The sequence below is a fragment of the Gavia stellata genome, chromosome 19 (assembly GCF_030936135.1).
Source record: "Gavia stellata isolate bGavSte3 chromosome 19, bGavSte3.hap2, whole genome shotgun sequence".
Taxonomy (NCBI): domain Eukaryota; kingdom Metazoa; phylum Chordata; class Aves; order Gaviiformes; family Gaviidae; genus Gavia; species Gavia stellata.
In genome coordinates, this window is record NC_082612.1 from 1,034,550 (window position 1) to 1,058,924 (window position 24,375).

At 41.3% G+C, this 24,375-nt stretch overlaps 1 protein-coding gene across 2 annotated transcripts in view; it reads left to right on the top strand.

Annotated features, from left to right (window-relative positions):
• The window catches only part of USO1 (USO1 vesicle transport factor), a 36,937-nt gene that overhangs the window by 7,078 nt on the left and 5,484 nt on the right, over window positions 1–24,375 (top strand). The window contains exons 4-21 of one of the 2 annotated variants that reach the window (XM_059826764.1): window positions 180–259; window positions 2,520–2,531; window positions 6,115–6,215; window positions 8,226–8,328; window positions 8,484–8,539; window positions 9,185–9,305; window positions 11,082–11,260; window positions 12,043–12,183; window positions 13,011–13,099; window positions 13,851–14,005; window positions 14,257–14,468; window positions 15,321–15,341; window positions 19,482–19,592; window positions 20,261–20,379; window positions 20,767–20,948; window positions 21,929–22,050; window positions 23,072–23,210; window positions 24,068–24,231. In XM_059826764.1, the coding sequence (XP_059682747.1) occupies window positions 180–259; window positions 2,520–2,531; window positions 6,115–6,215; window positions 8,226–8,328; window positions 8,484–8,539; window positions 9,185–9,305; window positions 11,082–11,260; window positions 12,043–12,183; window positions 13,011–13,099; window positions 13,851–14,005; window positions 14,257–14,468; window positions 15,321–15,341; window positions 19,482–19,592; window positions 20,261–20,379; window positions 20,767–20,948; window positions 21,929–22,050; window positions 23,072–23,210; window positions 24,068–24,231 (2,107 nt within the window). The remainder of the gene's footprint in view (window positions 1–179; window positions 260–2,519; window positions 2,532–6,114; window positions 6,216–8,225; window positions 8,329–8,483; window positions 8,540–9,184; window positions 9,306–11,081; window positions 11,261–12,042; window positions 12,184–13,010; window positions 13,100–13,850; window positions 14,006–14,256; window positions 14,469–15,320; window positions 15,342–19,481; window positions 19,593–20,260; window positions 20,380–20,766; window positions 20,949–21,928; window positions 22,051–23,071; window positions 23,211–24,067; window positions 24,232–24,375) is intronic. The other variant, XM_059826765.1, reaches the window with a different exon arrangement.

Genomic DNA, 24,375 nt, shown 5'->3' on the forward strand with positions numbered 1-24,375 from the left:
AGTTTGACTCCATTCAGGGACTGAACAGCTCATGGTCACATGGTACTACAAAATGTCTGTCAGCATCAGTCCTTCTTACTTGATCTAATGCTGCAAAGGGAACTGCCTGTGCAGAAAAACGATGATGTAACAGTAGTTGGAAATGAGTCATTAAAGAAAAGTGGTTCTTTCATTTGCAGTTCAGATTCTGAAATAATTGGCTATGCCTTGGACACTCTCTACAATGTAATATCGAATGACCTAGAAGAGGAGGAGCAAGGTAAGCGCTTGGTAGTACTAGTTGTATTAACTGTGGGGGTGCTTTCCTTAGTGGTTTTGTTCAAATTGTAAACTGTAATACTCTGTGCTTTACTAATGCTGAGATTTGCTTTGCTATTGTGTAGCTGTTAAGACAATGGTAATATTTTTTGTACACACTTTGCATTAAGGTAATACCGGATCTCTTGCTTATTAATTTTAAAAACTATGTTCTGTGAACAGCAGCCAGGTTGGAATGGGATAATTCATTGTTGTTTCTAGTTTGTAAATAAAGAATTGAGTCATTCTTTGCTATTGGGAAAGGACAGTTCTGGCTGTTAGTGTCAAATGGGACACTACTATTTGATGATTTAACAAGAATATTGAGAGAGAAGAATCTCAGGTTCCTATGGTAAAGTGGCTATATGTAAGTGTGAAACCCTTCTTTTCCAGCCCTCCTGTGGCATTTCAGAAAGAGACTCTGCCTGTCCTTACCAAGATAGGTAGATGTAGAAGCAGACATTATATAGCTAGGCTGTAAAATTTCCTGCCCCTACTGCCTTTATTTTATTTTTGAAGACCTTTCTTGATAGGCCATCAAAACTGGTCTCAAAGGCCAATGAAATGGTTGCAGCTCTTAAAAATAACCCCATATTTCACAGGAACATCAGTGCGCTGAAGAAAATGACAGTAGTAACCCAAATGAGGCTTGGGCAAGAAGAAAGTTCTTAAAACTAAATAGGTGAATAGGAGCTGCGAGTGCCCAGACTGAAGAAGAGCCAGGTGCTTCTGACAAGTAAAACAGCTGTGGATTAGAACCATTTCAGGCTCTTGAAGGGTGAATGGTGCGGAGGGCAGGACAGTCCAAGTTTCCCTGTTGTTAGCATCAAGGACATGTCTAGAGAATGGGGATGGGATCTGGTTGAGGGCCATGGGATCTGGCAAGTGCTAGCTTGGGAGGAGGCCTCAGTCAGAGAGCGATGTCTGTCAGATGCTGAGCCTGCGTGCACTTGCTCTCATCACCGTCACTGGGGAGAATGGAGACCAGGTACTAGTTACAGTCACACAGGTAACTGCCAAGTAAGTCACTCTGCCAGAAAGGTCACTAGCTGTTAAACCGAAGCAGGCTGTGTAGTAGAGCCAACTGTGGGATTCAGTTGGCCTTTCTGACATTTTCCTTGTGCCTTGTTGCAAGTGTTATTTGGAAAACCACTTCTGTTCGTATTTGCAAATCAGGTCTTGGCTTGATCACTGTTTAAACTAGTAATCTAAGCCAAATGGCTGTAGACTTGCTTTTCAAGGTTTTAAGAGGAAAACATCAACAACAAATAAAAAGGCTTGTAGGATATCCACTGTGCTTTTGGGTGAATGAACATGAAAATCCATCATACCAGCTTGTCCAAAAAAACCCAGACTTCTTGGGCAAGCATCACTGCAGTGTGAACAGAAGGCTACGTTTAAGATGACTGAATATCTGTGGGTTCATAACATCCTGGATTTGCCATGGACCTCAAGAGTCTTTCTAGTCTTTGACAGCGCTCGTGTATAATGTGTCAGTTTCCATGAAATGTAGTGGAGTGAGAATGCTCCTGTGAATGGGCAAAATGTGAGGTGATACTGTTTGAGTTGAAGGCTCTTGTCCGCAGTATTTACCACAAGATATTTCTTCAAAGGCTCCTTAAGTGATAAATAACCTTACGGAAAGTAGGTGAGGCTTCTCCAACGTGAATAAATTCCTGCTGGTATGTTGGCATTACATTGTGCAGTATGTCCTTTCATGGTGCCTTCGACAATGAACTGTCTTGTCTTACATAGCTGCAAGAGACTTGCAAGCTGAAATCCTTCTGTGGTACGTTATTATTAACCATCTCTCAAATTGTCGCTTTGCTTACTTGCCCTTCTTTTCCTTGTTCATCCAGTTGCCTGATGTTGATGAAAGAGGTTTTGAACAAGATCAGAGTTTTACAGTGCTGGTGAATCCATGTTCATGGTAGTGGCCTTGATTATGGACTTGACAAGAATGCCATTAGCAGTCTCTTATGAAGAGCAAAGAATTGACAAACTTGAGTTACGTATGTGTGATCACCAGTGTTGTAAGAGTACAGGGTTGTTTAGTTTGGCCACTTCCACAAGAACTACCTGAAGGAGTAATTGCTGCCGTAGAAGGCTAGGATGGCTGCTTTGAAAATCTAAGCTTATGCTGCTATTGGTTGTGCTGTGTGAAAAGCTATTCAACTTGTAAACCTTACTCTTGTTTCTTTTTCTTTTATCTGCATTGACAGATGATTCTGAAGGTAAAAGACCCTTTACTTATATAAATATGGCACTTTGTTTTAGGCCTAGTTGCTACTCACACCCATAACACTCGCTGCTGTTTAAAAAGGACACTGTCAAGATTTGCATTGGAGCTGAGCAAAAGCATTCTGCTCTATCCATTTTCTTTGGAGCTGAAGTGTCTTCCCAATTTTATTTCTCTTGTGATTTAGGCATGTTGTATGCCAGCAGATCTCCAGAGATTGTGATCATGATAAATTCTTGTTTAGGATGTTATAAAAGTGTGCAGCTTCAGAACTGGTAGGATTTTAGTGGGCAAAAGTTTGTGAACAGAGTTTCTGTTTTCAAGAAGCCCTGAAGTTCAACACAAATGCATGCACTGCACGTAAGCATCCTTCACAGTGTCTCTTTTAAGCAATGCATGTGAAAACACAGTGTGCACTTCTACCATCAGTTACTGCTAACACTTCCTATGTTCTCCTTTTTTAAACCGGTTTTATCAAAATGCACTTCATCTGTTTATTTTAAGATTAAATTCTAGTTTGCAGTGCTGCTTGTTAATGAATCACTAAGAGCTAATCTTAATAGATGGAAGTCATTCTCTTTTTTTGAGCCCTGTGAATGTGTAGATTTAAAGAGCCATTATGGGTAGAAGTCTGTTTGCAAGATCTGTGGTGTATCCACATAAGTAGAAGATGCAGTTTTGTGTTGCCTGTTTCTTTCTGTCCGGCTCCTCTCTTTTTTTTTTTTTTTTTTACTTTTAAATTTAGTAGAAGAAACACTGATAGGAAAAAGCAAAAGTGTGTGGCAGGGAAGACAACTGTAATTTGGACCTTTTATAGAAGAATACTAAACATCCTGAACTAGAGTCAAGCTTTTAGAATAAATAAAAACTACAGCAAACTTGTTAGAGGCTGCGTGAGTTGTGTATACTGTTCAGGTTTTGCCTTAGGTCCTGGAACTTGTGCAGGGACAAGAGTTGGGATTAGGAGGAGTCAATAGTTCAAACACTTGCTATTTGTAGCTGAGTTTGGGTAAAGGACAAGATGTTCAGTCACAGCTCATGGAAAATTCAAAGCGAAATTTTCTGACTTAAGCATCTATTTAGAAGAAAAAAAGTTTGTCTGTGGGTTTTCCTTGGTTTGCAGCAAGCTACAGCACGTGCAATCCATGTATGATTCTCAGCTGAGTTGCCTGAGTTACTCTACAGTAGCAAGTGCAGCAACTGAACTTCTGTGGAGTTGGCTTACCTGGGTTTTTTTGTGTTCTGTTTATTCATGTAAACCAGGAGTGACCCAGACTTGATAAGCCCCTCAGCTTCAGAGAGCTCACTATCGGACTTGTATTCTGCTAGATGCTACGTGCCTGGGCTAGTCCATCCTCCTGCTACAGTCCATCCTCCCTTTTGTCATTTTTTGTTAGTATTTCATAGTTTCTGCAGCTGAAAATTTACAGCAGACTGGTGCTGCTTCTCTCTCCCACTTGTAAGCTACGTACCGATAAGCCTGCTTCAAGGCAGAAATATAGTTATACTACATTAGAGAAATGATCAGCTACTCTCTGATATCTGAAAGGCCCAACAAAAACCTCTTTGCTGTATTGGAAATCCTTAAAAATCAGTTCTTACAAGCTGATACCTTGCAGTGGATCACCATGGCCAACAGTTTGAATTGGGTTGGTTGAATTAAAATTGTTTTCTTGGCACCAAATTTTTATGGTAGAATCCTTTGATTTCTGTGTTTTGCCACACCCCTTAAATGGTACAGAGTTTGAAGATTGTGTGTGGTCTTTAACCCTTTTTATAGCTGCTCAATTGTTAATGGTTCGTTAGTGACTCCTTGATAAAGCTGTAAATCCTGCAGTTTAAGCAGGAGGAATAATCCTTGTTTTGCCTTCACTTAATCAAATCAGACCTTTGGATTTGGTCAGAAATTTAGTGGCTTTACCACGTATTTTCTGTGCTTTATGCTTCAAGCTGTTCCTGTGGTTTCATCAGCTAGCATGGGACCGTGTCGCAGTGCTGAATGTACATCTGCGGGATTTGCAGGGCAACCTGATTTAGAAGCTGAGTGGCAGCGCCTTTGCTGCAGCTCGGCAGTGAAGCACTGGGCTGTCTGAACTGCCTCAAACGCAGAACGGAGCCTGGGCAGGTGGCAGCATGCCCTGCGGGACAGGAGGGGCTTGGAGGTCACGGAGAGAGAAGGCAGCAAAGCAGCAAGTTGTTTAGGGGATGTGTGGGGAGAGGAGGTTTTGTAGGGAGAAGGGTGCTTGGCTGGAGTTGGATATGAGTGGATGTGTCCTATGCATTGCTCCCCTAGCAGTTAATTTGCGTTCGTTGGCTTCCTGTGCTGTTGCGAGAAGCCTCGTGTAAACACAACTAAGCAAAGAACCACCCTATTTTTTAAACTCAGTGAGAGACTCGTTTCATATGGGGTGGCCACTGGTGTCAGGTACAATGGAATTCCTGCCCCTGTTGAGTGGGACTGGATTTGAACCAGTGCTAAGCAGCTGAAAAGCTGAGGTCTCAGCAACTCTACGGGACTTGAATGCAATGCCTTCTCCTCCTGTCCAAAATGAAAGTATAATAAAAAACTCCCTTTGAATTAGAATTGCTCTTCCTCAGTTTTTCAACTGAAATTCCTTGACTATGCCAACCAGTAGTAGCTACGTACAATTGTTTTGTGAAATAGCTTTGTAGATTGTCACTCAGCCTAGAGAAACAGCAGCAGTGCAGAGATGCGTTATGCGTTTTCTGTTGTTCTGTGGGATACTTTTCGCATTTTTTTTTGTGTGCAACAATGATGCATGTAATAATTGTGTAAGACGTAATTCATGTGCTACCCCAATTCTACACAACTGGAGAGTAAATAACAGAAGGGCACTTCATATCCCTTCTGAAATTAATTCAGATTCCAAGACTGAGAGGTTTTGATGCTCATCTGTTTCAAACTTACTCTCCTTGCCTGATGTTTAGGTCTTTTCTATTGCTAAACGAAAATAAATGACTGAGCTGTTTGAGCCATTTAGCTTTAAATGGTTTATATTCCCCACTGCTCGCTTCAAGGCTCTTGGTATGAAATGTTCTTTGCTTTTGCGCATTAGCGAATGGTCCACATGAGGAACTTCTCTACTGGATCAGTTCAGCTGCATGCGAACATAGGCACTTTGAGGCTTTCTGCTCCTCCTCTGCTGGGAGGGTTCTCTTTTCCTCTCTGAATTCTCTGCTCGCTTAAGAGTGTGCTTGGCTGTATCTGTAACAGGCAACTGTGGGGGTGAGAACTGTGAATCTGGTTGGTTATGATCAATGGAAATAGGATTTTTTTTGTTTGAATGCTGACATAAGTTTGTTTAGTAGATTCTTGTTTCCCTCCTGTTTTTAAAACAAAATACCTCTCAATAAAAGTTATGTTTAGAATAATGTAGGTTTCATCTTTTGTGCAAATCTTGAGTCAGTGTTTGTTTTGAAAATAATTCAATTAACGTTATAGCAGTGACTCGAAACCTTTTTGTCATCCTTGGCCCTATTTTAGTAAGAATAAAAATCACAACTACCTGAAGTTTTTACAATCGTGTGTTGCAATACATTATCTTTTACTATTGCAGAAGAAAACTTACCAAAACAAGTTGATGATTTGGGAAGTCAGTTCACAGAGATTTTCATTAAACAGCAAGAAAACATCACGCTCTTGTTGACTCTTGTGGAGGTGAGTAACAGTATCATACTTGGAATACTGAGAGATAGGTAGTGCTGTACAGGGAGCTTGTCTTAATGGCTAAAGCTGTGGTTTTGTCTTTCTAGTGAAGCCTATGTCAAATGTCAGGTATTCTTAGATGTAGTGAATGTGGGGTTGGGGGCGAGTGAAGACTATGACCTGGATGAACACCATTAGTGCAGCTTTTACAGCAGGGTAACATTGAAAAGGTTTTAGATATTTGATTAGAAACAGTAAAAATTACTGCTCCACAAACAGCAACTGTTGTCACTCGTGCAAGGATAATTTTTCAGATGATCGTTAAACGATAACGAGATAGTAATGTCTGTTGAGATGCAATACAAACAGAAGGGGTGACTGCTTTCCAGCAGCACGATATGGTTATTTTCCAATGGTTTTATCCTCAAGGACTGCCTCTTTATTCTCAGCTGTTAAAAATTTTGTTTCTAAACTAAGAATATGATTGTGCTTGAGAGAAAAAAAGCAACACGAATCTTTTTTTTTTCTTTTCCTAAATTCATAGTCAATGTTCAGTAAAAACATGATGTTCTATTTTTCCCATATGGAGCTTATTTCATGCTTTCAGCAGTATTAAACATTTGTCAGTATACCTGAGGCTTAATCCCTGAGTGCCGAATTTCGGCCTCAGTAGATGGAAATGCAAATCAGGAGCACAGTTTTGTGGACTATGGTTAGCAAGTTAGTAAAATTATCTTTCTGAAACTTTGCTTGCGACTAACAGTCTTATAAAACTACTCGGTGAATGTGAAAGATTGGCTTATAAATATACTCCTGAGATGCATAAATGCAATATGTATTTCGGGAAAACCCAGGATATACCTGATGGATGTATCTGTTACAAGTTAGACTAGGGCCTTACTCTGCAGCAGGGTTCTGTTGATTTTATTGATCCAAATCTGATATCTTCAAGTTCAAAACAGCAAGCATCTGTTCTAAAGGTAGGTGAAAACTATAGGTAGAGCTGCATGACTGTTGGAGCTAGCTTGGTGTGCAGCTGCACACGGAAGTGTTTTGATAATGTATAGAGCATTGTGCAGAGCTGGAAGCTTGCAAAGTGTTTTATAAGTTACCCGTTCTTTTTCTCTGCAGATGCCTTAGTTCAGCATCCTCTTTGCTAGCAGTAGCATGCCGTTCAGGGTTTGTCCTGTACAAGAGGCAGTTTCAGAAAAAGCTTTACAAACCACCTAGCCTGTTCTGTGAGAAGGTTAGAAAATTGATTAGCTACCACCTTCCTTCTGCAGCAAGTAGAGTGGAGATGTTTATCTTGGCCAGTGCCTGAGGTAGGTAGGGTGCTGAGGAAAGGACAACACACACTCAGTTTTCACTTGTAAGTAGGACAGGGTTAAAATAAGACTGCTTGTCTAAATTAGTGATCTACTGGCTTACTTCAAAGTGGTGCTTTAAAACTAGCAGGATTAGAAGGACAGAAAGCTCTGTGAGGTGACTCAGTTGAGATGTGGGTCTAGTCACCAGCTCTGGAGTTTGAGCTGACCTGGGGACCCCAAAGGTTTGTTGTGGTTGGTCAAGTCTGTCCATGGACTCTTTAGTTCTTGAGCTTTCTCTTGCTGACAAGACCCAGTTTTAACAGAGAAGCTGCTCTTACTGTTTGGGAATAGGAAGAAGATTCAAAAGGACTTGCTTTTCTTTCCCTCTTGGATTTCTGGGTAGTGTGGGCTGATCCCTGGAGGATCGGACTGACTGGTTTTTAGAAAGAGGAAATAGCTAGGAAAGCTATGCCAGAGGAGAGGGAGAAAAGGAAACTGCTGGGAGTTCATGTTGCTGATAATAAAACAGAAAGAACTATGGAATAGGATAGTGTTCTGACTTGCCGGCCATGTGCTGTAATAGGATGGATGAAAAAGAAATTGACAGGAGATGAAATTACTTATCCGTTTGGTGTCTACTGATAACTGGTGTCTAGAAGAGAAAGTTGAATACTGAGGAATTTATTACTTAATGTACTTCTCTCCATCTTTGCAGGAATTTGATTTCCATGTTCGTTGGCCTGGAGTGAAACTACTTACATCTCTTCTAAAGCAGCAAGGACCTCAAGTGCAGCAGATAATTCTTGTCAGCCCTATGGGTAAGTGGTTGAGTTTATTGCTGATAAACTTGAAGCTGGAAGCTCAGCAAACATCATGGCAGAGGGCTAGAGACTCTTGAGCAAGGTGTTTTAACGCCCTTCAGCATGAAAACGCTGCACCTTTTTAATGCTCTTTTTTAATGCGTTTCTTGCAGGTGTTTCCAGACTCATGGATTTACTAGCAGACTCTAGGGAGGTTATACGAAATGATGTAAGTACGGAACAAAGGCAGTTTATCCTCTTAATAAATAGTAACTGTCAACTGAATTGCTTAGTAGTTGTGTAGAATTTGGATAAAGTTAAACGAATGCACGTGAAGAAATCATTGTGGTTGCTAATTGGGAATATTTCATTACTCGGTTGAGTTGGGTGGCTTTTGGATGTCTCGCCACAATTCACGTAACAAAGGCAAACTGTTACTGTGTATTTAATGCAAACATTGACAGTTGTGTAGAGTTTTTGTAGCATGTTAGCTGATCTTTCTCTTGGCCTTCTGTCAGGTTCACTTTAATTCTTCCTCTTTACTCATCAGATGCCAAAATGCTCTAATTACTTACTACAGAAGACATGAGGTGCTTTACAAGTTCTCTCTTTATTCTGTATAGCCACTTAGCATCCTTTTTAACAGTACCGTGCTTCTATTTTGAAGTGCAGTGAGGCATACGGTAACTACTGTGTGGTGTCCATGGTGGGTTTTGTTATATGTGCCAAGTTACAGGGCACGTGGTTCTGTCCTGTGATTCTGGCCAAGGATCAGGCTGCTGATTTAGCACCCTTCTAAGAGCTGTGACTTTTGAAAAGCAATGTAGTTATAGTAAAACTTAAGTTTAATTTCTTCTCTCCCCCACCTGTCAAGGGAGTCTTGTTGTTACAGCAATTGACAAAAAGTAACGCAGCCATACAGAAGATTGTTGCCTTTGAAAATGCCTTTGAGAGACTTCTGGATATCATAACAGAAGAAGGAAACAGCGATGGAGGTACAGGAAAGTCTAAGACTTATTCATAGCCTTGTGCTTCTACACAGTCTATTAGGTGACAAAGTTTACAGGCTGACGTTAGTATGTAATTGGAGCTAGGTCAGTGGGTAGAAGGATCAAAACATACAGCCTGGTCATAGCAAAACAAGCAAAAACAGATTGAGCAAGTAGGCAGGGTTTCAGCATTTTTTGAAAACTAGTTTGAGGTATTTACTTAAAACATCAGTTAATTTCTCTGAGAGTGTGTGCCTGAGTGTGTGTGTTCCTGTTTGGCTTTGGTCTGTGAATGCATATAGATTGAATGGCGGTGTCAGGTATGTGTATGCTGCATTTGTCACTTACAGAGTTAAGCGTTTGCATTCCTCCTGCAAGATCCTTGGGTGCTTGGGATGGCTGGAAGTTAACAGCTCACTGAGTTTCTTCAGCCTCACTAATAACTTCAGTTTTCTGGTCAGCTCCTTGCCAAATCATTTACCTGTTGAAGTGGGGGGGAAGGATTAAAAAAATGAGCAAAAATGATGCAGCACTTAGGTGCTCTCTTTTTTTTTATTTATTAGCAATACGTTATGAGTTTACCACCAATTGTAGTTTGCTACAGGATCTATTTCAGTAACAAGACACGTTGCTGTTCCATGACCTTTCTGTGGGCTGCAGGAGCAGTTAATGCTTCTCTCCCAGCTGAATTATGCCAGGTATGTTGGCATGGAAGGATTAAGCAAACCTTTGATTCAAAACTGCTATTTTTAGTTAATAATTTTAGGAGACGTGGTATGTAAATTCCTAAGTGCTAAGAGTTCTCTGCTTCCCCCCTCCTACGTGTCCATTCCTCCTCTCCGCAGCCCTGCCGAGGGCTGGATTACCAGCTGTGGCTCTGCAGCAGGAGCGGGAAGGGGGGAATGAGACAGCTGGTCTCTGTTCTCCCACTCCCCAGTCTGGGCACTGCCTGTGTGTTTTCGGAAGTGCAAGGAGTAAGTCTTTATCATTTCTGTCAAGTCCAGATTTGGAGGCATCCTAGTAATATCAGAAGCAGGCTGCCTTTATTCGTGCTGTCTTCTGGACAGAGTTGTTGGAGGATTATCTCTTCATAGAGTACATAGTTTATTAGCATCTATAGTGCTTTTTCAGTACGGATAAAACTTGAGGGTAAAAAAGATAAGCTGTTGCAACTCCAAGGAGTTGAGTTTGAATTGGCTCATTGTAAGGGCTATTTCTAAGAATTGCTTCTCCACCAAAATAATCCAAAAAGCAGCTTTGAAATGAGTTGAAGATGTAGCCAGTGATTAAAGAGAATGAATGTGTAATCCAGTAAGAATTGGTGCATTTCAGTCATGATGCTGTTCAAGAGGTACTTCATTTTAGTGCTTACAATACAAAGAGACAGTAGTGTAGCCTGACTCTGAAGTAGGTATACTTCAAGACGTAAAGTGGTTGTGAGGCTTGGTTTGAAGTTCTTCCCGTTCCTACCCAATTAACTCCCACAAACTGTATATTCTTTGGAAATAACATTTTTGCTTCAAACTTGTGGAAGAAACACTATTATGGTTTCCTCGGAAATATGCTGGATCAACATCGATGTATTTAATTTATAGTGACCTTTGATTATTTTTTTTCTTGCATGAGGTTCACAGTTCTTGATCCAAATCTAATGCTTGTTAAGAATGAAGAGTTCAGAAGTTGTGCTCTGTTCCACCTAGAACATACTTAGTGCATGGAGAACCTAGTCAGTTTTCCATACGTCATCTTTTGATCAATCTTTTGGGTTTTTTGTCTCACCAGGAATAGTAGTGGAAGACTGTCTCCTCTTATTACAAAACTTGTTGAAGAATAATAATTCCAATCAGAATTTCTTCAAGGAAGGTTCATACATTCAGCGTATGAAGCCTTGGTTTGAAGTTGGAGATGACAACTGCGGGTGGTCTGCACAGAAAGTAACTAATCTTCACTTAATGCTGCAGGTAAAACACTTCATCTACCTCCTACGTACCGATGTCAATGCTTTTTCAGCTCTCTTGCAATGAAGAATAAGCGTAATGTAACAGCTGCAAAATCCATGTGTTGTCTTTAGCTCAGAAATAGCTACCAACATTCCTGCCGTGTACTGCTTTCAGCACAAATACTATTGCCAAATCGTGTATTTGTAACGGCTGGCATATCGCACAACATCATTTTGCCTAACTGAAGATGTAACAGTGATTTGGGTTAAATACATAATTAGGGGTATTCTATATAAAGAATCCTCCTGTATGAATTCATGTATGGCTGTGGTGTATTAACTGAGTTGCAGTAGCTGCCTTCACTATGGGTTCGTAATTATTGATTGTTGCGCATCTTCCCTTCTGCTCACCCCTCCAAAAAAATGAAATAAGGTTTTCCTGTTCTGTGGCACTTTGTGTGGAAGCTGAACATTAATGATGAAGGTAGCTTCTCCCTTTCTGAAACGTAGTTCTGACAAATGGTGAGCCAAATAATAGAATAGTTACAGCTTGATTTCTCATCGCTTAGTTGCAATGTTTGCAGTGGACTCAGATATTTGAAGGTTTGAGGGTTTCACTGAACTCAAAATCAAACTGCCATCCGTAGTAATGAGATGAACATGCTGTTTAATTGTTGCCTTGTATCTCCATTTTTAGGAGTAATTCTATTTCATGGCTAAACTTCAAATGGGTAAATTTGTTGTTTTGCATTTCGGAAGGTTTCGGGCTCTCTTGACATGGAAACGTTTTTTTTTTTTTCCTAGCTTGTGCGGGTACTCGTGTCTCCCACAAATCCTCCTGGTGCTACCAGCAGCTGTCAGAAGGCAATGTTTCACTGTGGGTTGTTACAGCAGCTCTGCACAATCCTGATGGCAACTGGCGTTCCTGCTGATATCCTGACAGAAGTAAGAGGGAGCAAACAGATGTAGGGATGGGGGCAACTAAATGGGTGAAAGCAGGAGTCTACAGGGACAACCGGCTGCTGCAGAGACAAGCTGAAGTTACAGTATTTGCTAAGAAACTATTTCAGATGCCAGAGATGTCAGCTTCCTGTGTGGGCAACATAAATGTAAGATAGTCTTTTACATTATATTCTGCAACTGGAAAGTATTCGGATTTGCTTATTTTTTCTGTTGGATTTCAGCGTATCCCAGAGTGGCTGAACTGATTCAAGTTTTTCTGTGTTATGGGGGTGGTTTTCTTATTGTTGTTTTTCTCTTCTGAGAGGGTCTAGAAGTGTTCTGACTCATCAGGTTTCCAATGATGAGGTATTTCTAGCTTCTAGAAAGCCCTGTCAGCAGTGTAGGATGAAGTGTTTTTTCCCCAGATAAAATGACACGCTTGGATTGAGTGTAAATTGGTTCCTTCGGTCCAGCGTCCATTCCAATTTTTTATCTCTTAAAAGGTTTTACCTTTCAACTTTTTTAAAATGTCCAGTGTAACTGGCTGTCATAGCAAAACTGATCTGACATAGAAAATGAAGTTGCAGGTAACTGGGTACCATGGCCTGAGCTTTCTGTCCCTTAACCTTTGCTCAGCATGCTTCACAACTGTTAGTTGTTTGGATTTAATTTGAAATGGTTTTATTGAACAAATCTCTATGCTGAGACTTGGTATGTGTTTTTCTGATATTGAGCTGTCAGGGTAATCTTGAATAATTTTGAGTGATCTAGGTAGTAGATTATGCTCACATCTAACGATCCATTTAATTTTTTCTCTGCCTTTTCTGTAGACCATTAATACTGTATCAGAGGTCATTCGAGGATGCCAGATGAATCAAGACTACTTTGCCTCTGTAAATGCACCTTCTAATCCACCAAGGTAGAGGAAGAAAAGTGTTTAACGGTGTTAGGTAATGATGTATTGGTATGGGCAATGGCAGTCTAACCCAAAGGACTGTTTAAATTCAGAGTTTAGAATTACGATACAGAGCAACAGCTTCAAGTTCAAGTTGGGTGTTTTAGATATAGCATGAAGGTGTCAGGTGTGTTTCCACAGAGATGAGGCATAGAACTGGTTTTATTTCTTAGGTGCTACCTGAAAAGTGAGTGAGCAATAGTTGAGAAATTCCTAGATCGGGATGAGCTGCCACTGTCAGCCAGAGGACAGTCTACAAAAGGATTTAGAGGCTAGGAAAATAGGCAGGTAATTGATATTTACTCAGTCTGGGGAACAGCAAGAGTTAGCTTAATGAGATCTTAATCTCAACATTTGAATATGAGGGTGAGGGTAGAGGAAGAGCATTCTGTATTACAAGTTGCTAGTGGCCTTACGAGGCATCTTCTACAGTATTATTGACGCTAGCAGGGAGCAGCAGGGGACTCAATGGAAAATGAAAATATTGTGCAGGAACTCTAGCTGGTTGCAGTCATGTGTAATGAATCTACTGTTTTGTGTTTTAACTAACTGGAAAGCTTTGGTATTAAAGATTTTACTAAAACGTTTGAAATGGTAATCGATGGAGTAGGCAAGTCTCTTTCCGTACCTGGAGAATATACTCCAAATTGCGTATCTGCAGTTGTCTTCATTCACGACTTCGTCATACCCGTTTTTCTCTTTCCTTTCCAAACAGGCCTGCAATTGTAGTACTTCTGATGTCCATGGTAAATGAAAGGCAGCCTTTTGTGCTACGTTGTGCTGTTCTCTATTGTTTCCAGTGCTTTTTGTACAAAAACCAAAAAGGACAAGGAGAAATCGTGTCAACGCTTCTGCCATCTACTATTGACGGTATGCAAAGCTAACGTCTCTGCAGCGAGTTGTGAACCAGCACGAATGTTTAAAGCATCAACTGATGTCTTCTTCGAAACTATTTATCTGCCATTAAGTGTCTGATCCAAGCAAGACGATTTGGGTTATGATTTCTCTAAAACTTTAAGAGTTTCATTCTTCTGGGTTTTAACTGTACGTTGATGTCTTAAATATTTTGCGGTTTTGTGGCTTGTTTTAATCTCATTTGGACCTCTTGGCCATTTTGGTAGCTACAGGTAACTCTGTCTCAGCTGGTCAGCTGCTCTGCGGGGGCCTTTTTTCCACGGACTCTCTCTCAAACTGGTGTGCCGCTGTGGCCCTGGCCCACGCGTTACAGGAAAACGCCACTCTGAAAGAACAGCTCCTGAGAGTTCAGCTAGCGACGAGCATCGGCAATCCCCCGGTGTCGCTGCTGCAGCAGTGCACCAACATCCTCTCGCAGGTACGGCACCGACTGCCCCCCGCTTCGGGTTAAAACTCCGGGTATCCAGTAAGAATGCTGCTCTTGTGCAGGCGCATCGCGGGATGACACGAGTGCTAGCTTAATGAAGAGGAGGATTCTCTCTCCTGCTGACAGTTTTTAAGCTTTGCTTAAAGCACTCTCCCTTCAGGGGGAGGAGAAAAGCAGCAAATCTTGCTTTTTCATCAGTGAGTGCTGCTTGGTGTTGCCTACTGTCAGTAGGTCCTAAAGCATCTAGAACTTAAACCTGGTTTAAAAGACAAGGTGAACTGGCAGGATCCCCTGTCGTGTTTTGTTGCTGAAGAGGTGCCTGGCTAGTATTTAACCTGTAACTGCTAACCTGAAACACCTTGAAAATACCAGGCTCTCATGTATTGATAGTTGATGGTTTTGCTATTCAAAGCTAAGCGCTTTTTTGAACTTGTTCAACATGTTAGCACCTGGCTTTGCAAATGACAAGTGGGTGAACTTCACCTCCTAGCCCACACTTCCTTGTGACATTTGCTTCTGTTGGGCATACTTTTTCCCCGAATGGGTGTAATAATAAGGAGCTAGTTAACTCTGGCAGCAATTACACTTTCCTGCAATTGAGAATAATGGCAGGATGCTGGAATTTTGAATTCGTTCATGTGACTTTTTTCATCTGCTTTACCTGAAAATAGACAGTACTCCTTTTTATCCTTTTCCTGGCATTTTTGTCTAAGGTAAATTTGAGTCGGTAAAACTGCCTGTGGCTCTTGAGTCTGAAATGATACAAGGGACTCAAAGTTGGGGGGGTGTATCTGAAATGTGTTCCACTTTAAGGTTCTGAAGTACTATGTGTGTAACTTGCAGGGTGATAAGATCGACAGACGGGTATGTATTTTTTGGCACAGCTTGGGCATTTTCTTGCCAAAAGCAGGCCTTTTCCTCTTGTCTTGGGTTTTGCTGGGTAGGTTTTCTTTAACTGCTTTTTGATGTGTTTCCACTTACAGCTTTGTGTTGCAGTTGGGTTTGGGTTTTTTCCTAGCATAACAAGCTCTTTCTGTGTCTCCAGGGGATTCTCTGGGGGTGCTCCACAAAACTGTGGGATAAAGATCCTGGGTAGCATGGGTGCTTTCTTTCCAGTGGGACAAACTCATTCACCATCTGATCACCTAACAGATGCGCTTTTTTGTCAGAAAAATTACAACTGTTAGAAATGCTGTTTTCTCAGACTGGCCTGTAGCAAACAGCTGGTACAATGCGAAGTGGGAACATGCTGCTGATTTCTTGACTGCTAAAAGAAAAACTGTGTTTAACCTGCTTTCTGGCCACGTTGTATGTTCTACTTACCAGAACTTTTAACCTTGGAGCTACTAGTTGTGAATAGCAGGGATCTCATTACTCGCTAGTGACCCCTCAAGTGAGTTGTTTGACTTTGAGGCTGTGTTACTTGAAGCTGCTGAGTTGGTTATCAGCAGCAGAAAAAACAATTGTTAAGTATCGCTGCTGTGGAATTGTCTGCTTTACTTACCACATTTATCACAGTTGTCCTGAGAGGTGGGGTTGTATTGTTACCAGTCCTGAATTGTAGAACAGCAGGCATGGAGAGCTGTCATCTATCACAGTAGGAGTTAGCATGGTATGTCTAGAAAATAGCTGTGTGTGATTTCTTTTTTGTGGGTCTTTTTTTTTAGAGAGGGTGTTTTGGACTGTGTGGAAATCCTTAGGCAGAATATGTTAATTTGCCCTCAGAATAGCATGCAGTGCTTGAGAATAAATGTGGTTTGCGACTGCTTCCAGCAGATGACGTGTGCTGTAAATGCCGGGTCGCACAAGCAAAAGTAACTTTGCGTTTCTGACAAGATAAGAAACATTTCCACCAGTGCTCTCTTAAGAAGCACAAGGTGTGCTCATGTGCTGTAGGGCACAACTGCCAGTTACAGTGGGTACTCCCAATGCGTGTGAACTGGCTAATAGTGTTGGGACTGTAAAAGCCAGTATATGTAAACACAAGTGAGGGGAGAAGGGTTCCTAGTGTCGCTTGCTTGTTCTGTTTGAAGCAAGTATTTCTTTTTCTTCAGTTAGAGGAGAATTGACTTGATCTTTTGACAAACAGTAATTGATGTGATGGATGCCTTTGCGCAGATAAATGGTGTCATAGCCATTTTGTCCGTAATTATTCAGTCTGAACTTTTAAATCCCTTGGACTGGTTCTGGTTGCTCCGAGTAACTTTTTTTTATCCCAGGAGGGTGAAAGGAGTGTTGTATGGGTGGTTACTGTGGGATTAAATGCAGACTGTCAGCAATTCAACTGGTTAAGTGTAGCAAAGTCTGGCATTTGTAGAAATAGGAGCTTGGTGGAGTTGGTCAAGCCAAATGGCCTGTACTCAGGCTTGCTAGAGACTTGAAGGGTGAGCATAGGGAGGGGCATAGCTCTCCCTCTAGAGCAGAAGGACTGGGGAAAAGGTATTCCTGGCAGTTTTGAAGTAGTCTGAGGTGTGAGGAGCGATGAGTGGGGAAAACATGGCAGTTACCCTGTGTGTTGCATTACCATACTTGCAGGTGGAGGTGCGCTGTAGGTGTGGAGGGTAGCCACTCCATCCATCCGGTGGATGCAAGGACACTCAGTCCTTCAGCACAGCTGCGTTAGGGTCACGTTTCTCCAAAGGGGTTTCTGGGGCAAGTTAAGTTACACGGTTGGCAGTGTCATGAGGCTGTTACTGCATCTAATTTGGAAGTAATTCGGGCAGAATTGGTGCTTTTACAGTCCTCTCGTGCTAAAGCAGCATACAGCCTATGTGATTTGCAGGGTCCCTTTAAACCTAAGTGACCCTGTAGTTCTGTGAGATGGCAATGAGGAAGCAAATTGCCTGTCCAGAGGCTTCAGTATGGCAAGAAGGGCCTGTGTGGTCAGCAGGTTCTTCAGCTAAGCTGTTTGACAAGACAATACTATTGCAGTTCACTACACCAGTGTGGTGTGGCAGATTGTTTTCTCTATGAGCTTGTAATACCTACGATTTGTCACCTTGTGTCTTAATCCATGCTTTACCTGAAGACTGAGTGTGAACACAGTTCTTAGCCTTACCGAGTGGGTAATAGTAAGTGGTGAGACAGCTCTTTGGGCTTCTTGCCTTTGTGGGTAAATCCGCTATATCCTAGTGAATCTCTTAAACATGTCTTGTCATTAGACTGTCTTGGAAATAAATGTCACCTCATGAGCAGAGTTATGTAAGTGTTGTGTTGCATGCAAGTTGTTAACTAATCACCAAGTGCAAGGTGGGTAGGGGAAATGCACAGTGGTGATGGGGAAAGCTAAATGAGCCAGTCCAGAGGAAAGGAGAGGGCAAGAGGAGCACAGAGTTTGGTGGGGACTGGGCAACTCACAGTGAGGTCTAGGTCGGTGGAAACGAGTGGCATTGAGCAAGGAAGATAATCTGTGTGTTAAAACAACAGCATGACAGGGTCACAATGAAGCTGCAGACAAACCTATGGCAAAGACTAAACAATGATTGCTAGTAGGGCATGTAGTACTCACTGTGAAACAGAACAGGCAGGTGCTGTGCAGTTGGTGCTGATGGCTGTGTTCTCTGCTGTTCCGACATTGCTCACTTGGATCTCTGGAAGTAATGATGACGATAATGATGAAAAAGGGCCAGACACTCCCTTTCCTATGTGTGCAGCACTAAGGATGGCTGCCCCAGTCTCGATACCTGTGTTCTCCTCCTTTAAGGAGATCATTTCATCTCAGTGATGGTGATAGACTGCAGCAAACCACAGCACCTCAGAAGGAAGTCCTTGAAGGCAGTCTCTCCAGAGATTGGTATTTTCTTCCAGAGCTGTTAGACTCAATTCCTGTCTGTTTTGTGGTCCACAGTGGCAGTTGGGTAGCTGGGAGCCTGCTGCAGAAGAGCTTCTTGCCAGACTGCTGCTCACTGGCTGTTTCGATGGGCAAACTGGCTTATTCGAAGTCCTTGGTGGTTTGTTTTTTTTTTTTAATGCTCAGCTAAAGTTAAAAACAACATTGCCTTCAGCTCTAAAGCATAGGGGTTATCTGTGGCAAGGATGGAAGTTCAAGGTCTCAAGCGTGGATAACTCTCAAGCACAGACTCCTCCTTTGTTGTTGATGAATACTTCCCTCTCTTGCCACTGTCTTGATTCCTGTGACCGCTTGTTCCAGTGTTTTTTCTTGCCCCCTTTTGAAGATATCCCAGCAGTTCTATGTGCCTCATCTTGCCTTCGGGACTTGACGTTAGCTTCCAGTTACTTTAGCCAATTTATTAGGTGCTTGTGTGAAGTTTAGTTTACTACGCAAGGAGCACTTTTCTTGGTTGCCTTTTGAACGTTGACGATTGGAAGAGGTGTATGCCTGTCCTAACGCTGCTGTGCCCACGATATCTGCAGCAGAGACAAGGGGGACAGAATTGAAAAGACAATCAATTTGCAGATGAAAACTAAATTTTCCCTAATTAACAAAAACAAATACAGCAGTTAGCATTCCTCTTGCTGGCTTAATGTGCATATTGTCTGAGCCAAAAGCCACTCCAGTATTATCTTTCTTTACTTAGAAAATAATATTAGGAACACATAGCAATTTTTAGTCAGCAGGGGAGGTTCTAGTGATGCATCTCTTCTACAGGGAATCCCTACCTGACTTAATTTACACCTTGTTCCTTCTTTACAGGGGTTGTGTGTATGTTCCTTCATGTTACCATAGTATTAATTATAATTGTGGAACTAATTGGTTATGATTTTTTATCTGTGCTAATTTGCATTGAGCCATATTTCACACTTGTGTTGCTTGTTGTTTTGCTCTGAAAACAGTTAAATATGAATGGTTTAATACTTGTTTCATCAAAGCACTAAAGCTGTGTTCACTATAACTAACGAATAGGTATTTTGAAAGACATGACTTGTCATTTTTACAATGATGAGGTGAAAGTGGGTGAGTTCTGACTCAGTACAGCTTTTTTTTTTTGGTCTTTTAGTCCTCTACTGTGGAAAGGTAACAATGGGGTTCTTAATTCTTTTCAGGGCAGCAAAGTACAGACCAGGGTTGGACTACTGATGTTGCTTTGCACTTGGCTAAGCAACTGCTCGATTGCTGTTACCCACTTCCTTCACAATCCAGCCAATATACCTTTTGTATCCTTGACCTGCTTGCAGAGTAGAACTGCTTGCTTAGAAATTACTTGGATTATTCATGTTCAAGTTAAATGTTTATCTAGATCAGTTTTCAGGGATGCTGCATGCCATAAAAGAAAATGCACTGGGCCAAGAGACATAACCAGCCTTTTGTTGACAGTGCTCTGTGTGTGCTGCCCTGTCTATAAGATGCACATGGAAATTCAAGTACAGCAGAAAGCTACATCATTCTGCCAGCAAAGTGTATTTTTTATTGTGACAAGCCCATTGATATTTTTAGTGTGACTTACGCTTATACCCAAGAGGTAGGAAGAATGCTTCCTACTGCTGTTGACACTTATTTCTGTGCCTGCTTTTCAGGAAAAAACCTGACTAATGTACATCAGGCTAAACTGTCACCTTATCTAAAGTGAAAGTCTGTTTTGGAACAACTAAATTTCTTTGGTTAAGCAGACAGTTACTGAGAAATTTCAGGGAAACCACTGATTACCCAAGTCCTTCAACACAGGAGCTAGCTTTGTGAGGGTTTCATCAGCTATTTTGCCTACTTATAATCAAGCTTGGTTTTACATGTGAAAATAATTTTAACTGGGAATCTATACAGAGAGAAGTATGGTACATGTATTGTGCTTATGAAATATCTCAAATATCCTTAACAAGAGCTCTAGCTCACAGGGCAGATAGCTGAAAACCTTGGAGAAGAGGAACAGCTCGTCCAAGGCCTGTGTGCGCTTTTGCTTGGCATTTCCATCTACTACAATGACAATTCACTTGAAAATTATAGGAAGTAAGTATGATGTAGAGGTTTGTAGGGAAAGGTTCTGTGAATGGCAGATGGTGGTTTAAGAGGCTTTTAACTGAGGTGGTGCAGTCGAGAATATTTGGTTGAATGTTTTCATGCATGTTCCTTATGGGATGCAAAATAACTCACCCACCTCTAGCTAGGCTAAGCAGATAGTTGTTTTGCATAGGTCCTTGTAACCTGTGTATTACTGGGCTGAGGACAGATGTCAGTGGCAACTGAAAAACTGCATCTTGAATGCGAAGCATCTAGTGCGGTTAAGACTTGAGACAGATAATCATAGAGTTGTAACTGCAAAATCCACCTTGAGGGAAGGATGGGTTCATTTCTTTTCAAGTGGTGCACTGTGATTGATTTGTCTTTACCTTTTAGAGAGAAGCTGAAACAGCTGATCGAGAAGAGGATTGGCAGGGAGAACTTCATTGAGAAGCTTGGCTTCATTAGCAAACATGAACTTTATTCCAGAGCTGCTCAGAAACCACAGCCTAGTTTTTCTAGCCCAGACCACATGATGTTTGATCATGAATTTACCAAGCTTGTAAAGGAATTGGAAGGTGAGATGTTATGCTCATTTCTGTAGTTTTCGTGATGAATTGATGAGTGAGCTACCAAATGTGCTGAATGTAACCCTCTTAAAAGTAGCGTGATGATACTAAAATGGAGTATTCTGAAAAACGTGTTACAGTAATAGCTCTAAGTAATCATATACCCAAGCTCACAGTTTTAGTATTTGTAAGTATTTAGTAAAAATACTCCCAGTACAAGCCCATAATCAGGGCTTGTACTAACTGGATAACTTCATATTCTTAGGTGAAATGATTCTTAATACATGCTGTGAGTTACCACACTGTGGCCAAGAAGCATATTTACCTGTGAGACTAAAGTATTAAGCACATATGATGGTCTTAGAAGCTTGATTTGTGGAAGTATGCAATCTAGATGATTGCTGTTTCTAACTGATTGATAAAGAAAAAGTATGAATGCTGTATCTCCTGGCTTGTTAGAATATGATAGGGACTTTATTTAGTGTTTTCTGTCTTTCACAAAAGAGACAGGTTGTCATCATCCTTCACATCTAACGAATGTCCTGTTTATTAATATTGCCCAACTTAAATCAGTCTAGAGAAGGAAAACACCTTGAAGCAGCAACAGTAAAGATTGTTTTGCCCAATCACGTTGCATCTGCATGTCGCCCTTGTAGTCCTAAGTCTTTCACTTATTTGCACAACCACTTGTGCAACAGTTGTAGTGGAGCCATAATGCAAGTAAAACACATCTCTCCTGATGGGAAGGACTCAAAGCACCCATTTGCTTTTCTGAAACTGTGTAAAGCAGTAAGTGTGCAAACCTTGCTATAAAAAAATTGCCATTTCTATTTTCTTAAACCTGTTTGTGACAATTGCTTTTTTTAAAGTGCAGGTTGAGTTTCTAATGCAATGAACTGAGTTAAACTGGGCGAGGCCATGAGATTGTTTTGAGGACAAAAAAAAGATATGTGGACTGGGCTTTGGTTGACAGAAACTGTTTTTGACAGGTGTCATAAGTAAAGCTATTTACAAGTCTAGTGAGGAAGATAAAAAGGAGGAGGAGGTCAAGAAGACATTGGAACAGCATGACAACATTGTGACTCACTACAAAAAAGTCATTAGAGAGCAGGTAAGAGGGAGTTACACTGTACATGTGCCTCCAGAAGTTGTTTGTTCTGGCTTTCAGGGGCACCGCAGTGCAGTCTGGTACCTGATGTTCCAAAAACAAGTAACAAGGAATGCAGCAATGCAGAAACACTTCTAAAAACACTTAAGTCAAATTCTCGTTCAACTGAAATGTCGCTGTTTAGAATACTGATTAAGTTTAATTCTTTTCCTGGGGTGCATAGACTCTTTCCTGTGTTTAAGTGTTTCTTTTCAAATGAGTAACTGGAGAACTCGCGGCCCTTCGCAAAGAGATGTAATTCTTAGTTCTGTGCTCTCACTTTTGACAAGATGACAGATCAAATGTGGCTGATTGAAGAAATGAAGTTTGTTAGTGAAGTCTGGCTATACCTGCTGTGGTTGGACTCTCAAAAATTTTTTTATCCAATGGTTGTTCACTTGCTTTGTTGCCACAGCTTAGATTGAGAAGTAGAGGAGCAAAGCTAATTAACTTAAATAGCTAACAGGGAACAGAAGCAGGTGGTTTCAGTTCAGGCATCTGGAATGGACACAGAATATAGTGGTACATGTGGAATTAAGGGGGAGTTCTGAACTGCCAGTGAGGCTTTATTGAACCTGTGATGACTGCAATTACCACAACTTCTTTAGAGACTCTTCAAGTGGACCAAGTGCATGCAGGCTTCAGTGTGATTGAGAAAACTTAGAATCATCAGATTTCATATATTTCCTTTTTCTTTCTCCTGCTGTCCCTGCTGTGGGGATGCTGGAGGTCTCTTCCAAAAGATTTGGAAGGCATTGGTCTGGTGTGACAGGTTGCTTATGTTTTTCCCAGGCTTTTTTCCTAGCAATAGGTATCTAGCTTTGCATGAGGCTTTTCCGCTCATCTGTAACAGGTAGCACTGACAGCGTCACTAACCAGTAGCGTGTAATGGTGGAGTGAAGGTTTTACTGTTTTTATTTGCCTTCCTGACAGTATTGTATTCAAAAGTGTTATTACTTTAAGTGCATTATTTTTCCTTTTGCAGGACCAGGAGCTGGAAGAATTAAAACAACGAATTAACACTTTAACATCTCAAAATGAACAGCTCCAAGTAACAGTTACGCAGCAAGTGTCGCAGATCCAACAGCATAAGGACCAATATAATCTCCTTAAAGTACAGCTAGGTAGGCTTCAGAAAGAATAATAAAAAAAAATCTTGCTAGTGCAAACATCTTGTGGGATTTATGGCAGGCTACAGAACAGCTCCAGCAGACAACCTTCTAACCAGCATGCTTCTACCAGGCAAAGCCCTTCCTTGCCACCCTAGCTCCTTCCCTGCGGGTGTGCCTGAGGAGGGGTAAGAGCTGAAGCTTGCTGTAGGAACTGTTGGCTGCCAGGGAGCTGCTGGTAGAGGCTTTCTGCACCTTTGTTTCTTAAGTTAGTCCAAACCAGTCGTTGCCTGTTTAGACTTAGAACATGAACAGATGGGCCACGGTGTGTGCTGAAGTTTGGGTCTGTGAATGAAAGCTTGAATTAGGGAAGAATTGTGCTATGGCACATGCGCAAGATGAGGCCTATTATTGTGACTAGAGAGATTGCTAACTGAATGCTTAAATCAGGACAGTAGATTCAAGTTATTCCACGGTCAAGATGCCTGGTAAGCATCCTAGCCGTATGACATGATTTCAAAAAGTAATTCTGCCTCCAGGATTATTTATGATTAAAAAAACGTAAGGGAACAATTGTCTTTTCATAGACAAATCATTCTATAGAGTACGTACTTTGGATGAACTGAATGACTGAAGCAGTATGCAGGTGCTACCACAAATAGATCCTTGAAGGAATGGCAAATTAGAGCTCTTCATTCAGCTTTTGATAGAGAATTCTTAAATACTATGCTTTGGTTCTTGAGTAAGAATGGCTTGTACTGCCCTGTGGGGTGGGAGGAGGATGAGCAATAAGTATTTTAATTGGTGTGTTTGAAGCTAACTTCAAAATTATGTTGGTGTTTGTGACCTTCATTATAAACTCTGTCCTTTAGGAAAGGACACTCAGCATCATAATTCCCACAGTGATACGTTGCAGATGAATGGCATTCAGATGGAAGAAGTGAGCAAATTGAAAGAGGAGTTGGAAGAATGGAAAAACAAGCATGAACTGCTGCAAGGGCAGTTAAGGGAAAAGGATTCTGTGATTGAAAAACTGGTAAGTGCTAACTGTTTCAGCAGAACTTGATGCAGCTTCCAATTCTTGGTTTCAAATGTAATTTGTCTTAAGCTGTGTAAGTCCTCATTAGTATGGCAGTCAAGCGATCATAACTGATTGCATGCTGATAATAGGAAGTATGGT